Raw genomic sequence first — 3,266 nt, forward strand, 5'->3', positions numbered from 1 at the left:
ATAGAAGAAATGGTAACATGGTCAAGTTTTTAGTACTTAACGGCTAAACTTAACAGTTTGGACTTATTTGAAATTAGGGGGGTAAAATAGGGGTGGTACGTGGAATTTGCAGGGGTGGTACATGGACTTTTCAGAACCTTAGGGGAGTACGAGAAATATTGGGTGCATTATAGGGGGTACGTGTACTTTACCCTAAAATAAATGATAGTTAGAAACCAGATTTATCAACTTGACTCGCCCTTTTCAAAAACCCGGTGACTAGAGTGAGTAATATTTTATTCTTATTCTTTTAATAAATCTCTTTTTATTCTTCTTTGAGTGAGGAGATGGTTGTTTCACTGGTGAGATGGGGGAAATAGGAGATTAATATTGATGACACGGAACAAAATTTATGGATTTGTTTAGTTATTGGCCAAACTTAAGGTCTATGAATAGTATATGCTCCAATAAAAAAAAAATACAGACTCAGAGAATTTCATGTGATTTAGGCAAAAATACCTAGTCAGTGAAAACTCGGACTGACTCAAACCTGTTCTGATCATTTCTTAAATCAGGACGAGTCTTCATGACTCTTGATCAAGTTTTATGTTTTGTATTACACATCAAAACCTGGTTTTCCAACTATAATCCTGAGTTTTTTGCATTTTGTTCTATCCATTTCTTTCTAGTTTGATGAAAGAAACAACCAGAGCTTTGGGGAAGAGTAATACAGAGAAATAACATAGAGTTGCATAGAAATAATCAAATACTAATTTGAAAATGGCAATTGAGAAATTCATTATAATTTCAAATCCAATTGTTGCATCAATAAGTATATTGCAAATCAATTCTTACCAAAAAAAAAGTATATTGCAAATCTCAACCACACCACGAACGCACAAAGAAGAAGGATGATAGGAAAGGAAAGAAACAAAGGATTGTCACGATCGAACACCAGCAATTGCTGAACCAGTATTCCCAGAATCGCAAATGGATCCTGTTTCAGTAATTGGGTAGCTAAATGTATCTTCTTCAAATATCAAGCACTTGTCCTGGTTTACACATGTCACCAAGCTGGATCGATGTCTCTGAAAGCGTCTTAATCCTTCAAGAATTGCAGCTACTTCTTTCATGGCCGGCCTTTTCTTTCCATTCACTTTCACACATTTCTTTGCAAGTTTGGAAATAGCCAAAAGCTGCTCCCCATGCCCTTCCTTAAGAACTCGAGCTTCCAAAACTTCAAATAAACGATTCTCCTTCATCGATGATGCGAAATGCATAGTTAGACTTTTCTCCTCTTGATAATTACCACTAAAAAAAATGGCCTTTTGTCCAGTCAAGATCTCTAGAAGAACCACTCCAAAACTATAAACATCGCTTTTCTCTGTAAATTGACAGGAATGAAAATACTCTGGATCCAAGTAGCCAAAGGTTCCTTGCACAAGTGTAGTTAAGTGAGTTTTCTCAAAGGGTACAGTCCTTGAAATTCCAAAGTCAGCAACCTTAGCCCTATAGTTTTCATCTAAGAGGATATTGGTAGACTTGATGTCTCGATGAAAGATTGGATTAGAAGCAGCAGAGTGCAAGTAGGCAAGTGCTCCAGCGATTTCTGCAGCAATTCTTAAGCGATTTTCCCATGAAAGAGACGATGCTTGATCCTCGGCATGGAGATGGTAGGAGAGGGTTTCGTTTAAGACAAACTCATAAACCAGTAAGGGTACTTCTGTTTCTAGGCAACAACCTAACAACTTCACTATGTTTCTATGGTTAATTTGTGCAAGAATGACTACTTCATTAATGAATTGATCAATTTGGCTTTCATCCACTATTTTGGATTTCTTTATGGCTACTATTTTCCCATCCGATAGCATCCCTTTGTAGACTGTACCAAAGCCATCATTGCCAAGGATTCGACTTTCATTGAAGTTATCTGTTGCCCTTTCTAGTTCTTCAATACTAAAGATTTTGATCTTTTCAACACTACAGTCATGTGAAGAGATTTGTTGTTGTAATATAAACCGCCATTTTTCTTGAAAAACTTATGTTTTAGTCGGATTTGCTGTCTTTTCACAAATTGGGTGTACAACCAGAGACCGATAGCAATCAGAGTTATCAAAGTCAATGCTATACCAATACCTGAAACATGAATCACAAAAACCACCCAAGTATTCATAGAAGGCAATTAGTGTGTCTTCCTGATCTCATAAGCACAATCAATCTTTGATCGATGCCTGTAATGTATATATAATTCGATCTGCAATTTTTTTTAGAGAAACAAAAATACTAGAACCATACCTGAAATTAGCATCACAAAGACGGAAGTCCTTGGTTTATTTCCTTTGCATCCACGATGCAGGTAAGGATTCCCTTGGAAGCCTTCTAAGCAACGACAATGGTATCCTGGGCCATCAACGGAGTCAACACAGTATGCGTTCTTGCCGCATGTATACTCCACAGATTTTCCTTTGCGAGCTTCTTCACATGTGAAGTTTTCTACCACCCAATCGAGCACTACTGGAATACGGTAGCGAGCAGAATTGAGCTCTTCCTGACTACTGGATACGTTAAACTGGTTGAACTAAGAGAAGTCTCTATCTGCAAGGAAAGCTACGCCGCAGGAATTGGATGCTCCAGAGGTGTCCAAGTGTGAGACCTTCACATCAAACAGATTAATAGGTCTGCTTGGAATGGGTTTTTTGCAGCAACTTTCACCTGGACAAGAAGAAATGATAGGATTCATAGTGGCCAAGGTATTGTTGCAAAGCGACCCACACCCGTCTTTGTCCTTGTTGCTATCACGGCTAACAAAGGAGGAGTAGATATCACATCCGACGGCAGTGAAATTGTTGTATGCGGTGGAGAAGCTGAAGGGGAAATCTGCTTTTGTTGATAAATAATCTGTGTTACTACTATGCCCACGGCATTTTGAAGCCACTGAATGATAGGCCACATGCACACTGTAATCAGGCAAGAATTCCAGAACTTCGAGATCTGCTTTTTGCAGGAAGGGCGCCCAAGAATTAGAATTAGAATTGTTGCATACGATCTTGAACATCTTGTTATAGTAACATTCATCTCCGATGCCAAATGGGTAGGGTATGCTGATGTTCCCACATCTCTCCGGGCAACCTTGTTTTGCAATTGATGATGTCGTTGCTATGCCTGGACCTTAATCCAAGAACAACAATGGATCCTAATTAAACATCATTTTCTTAACTAATTTATGATATAATATACTAAACTACAAACACAAGTATCTTAGTGTATAATCTACAACATAGAATGCA

General features: G+C 38.2%; 1 protein-coding gene across 1 annotated transcript; it reads right to left on the reverse strand.

Annotated features, from left to right (window-relative positions):
- Window positions 1–920: 920 nt before the first annotated feature.
- On the reverse strand, window positions 921–2,758 carry LOC122666009 (putative wall-associated receptor kinase-like 11). Its single transcript, XM_043862125.1, is given in 3 exon segments — window positions 921–1,993; window positions 1,996–2,115; window positions 2,275–2,758. Coding segments are annotated over 3 exon segments (1,206 nt in total). The 5' UTR covers window positions 2,288–2,758.
- Between the last annotated feature and the right edge of the window lie 508 nt (window positions 2,759–3,266).

The sequence above is a fragment of the Telopea speciosissima genome, chromosome 6, assembly GCF_018873765.1.
Source record: "Telopea speciosissima isolate NSW1024214 ecotype Mountain lineage chromosome 6, Tspe_v1, whole genome shotgun sequence".
NCBI classification, from domain to species: Eukaryota; Viridiplantae; Streptophyta; class Magnoliopsida; order Proteales; family Proteaceae; genus Telopea; species Telopea speciosissima.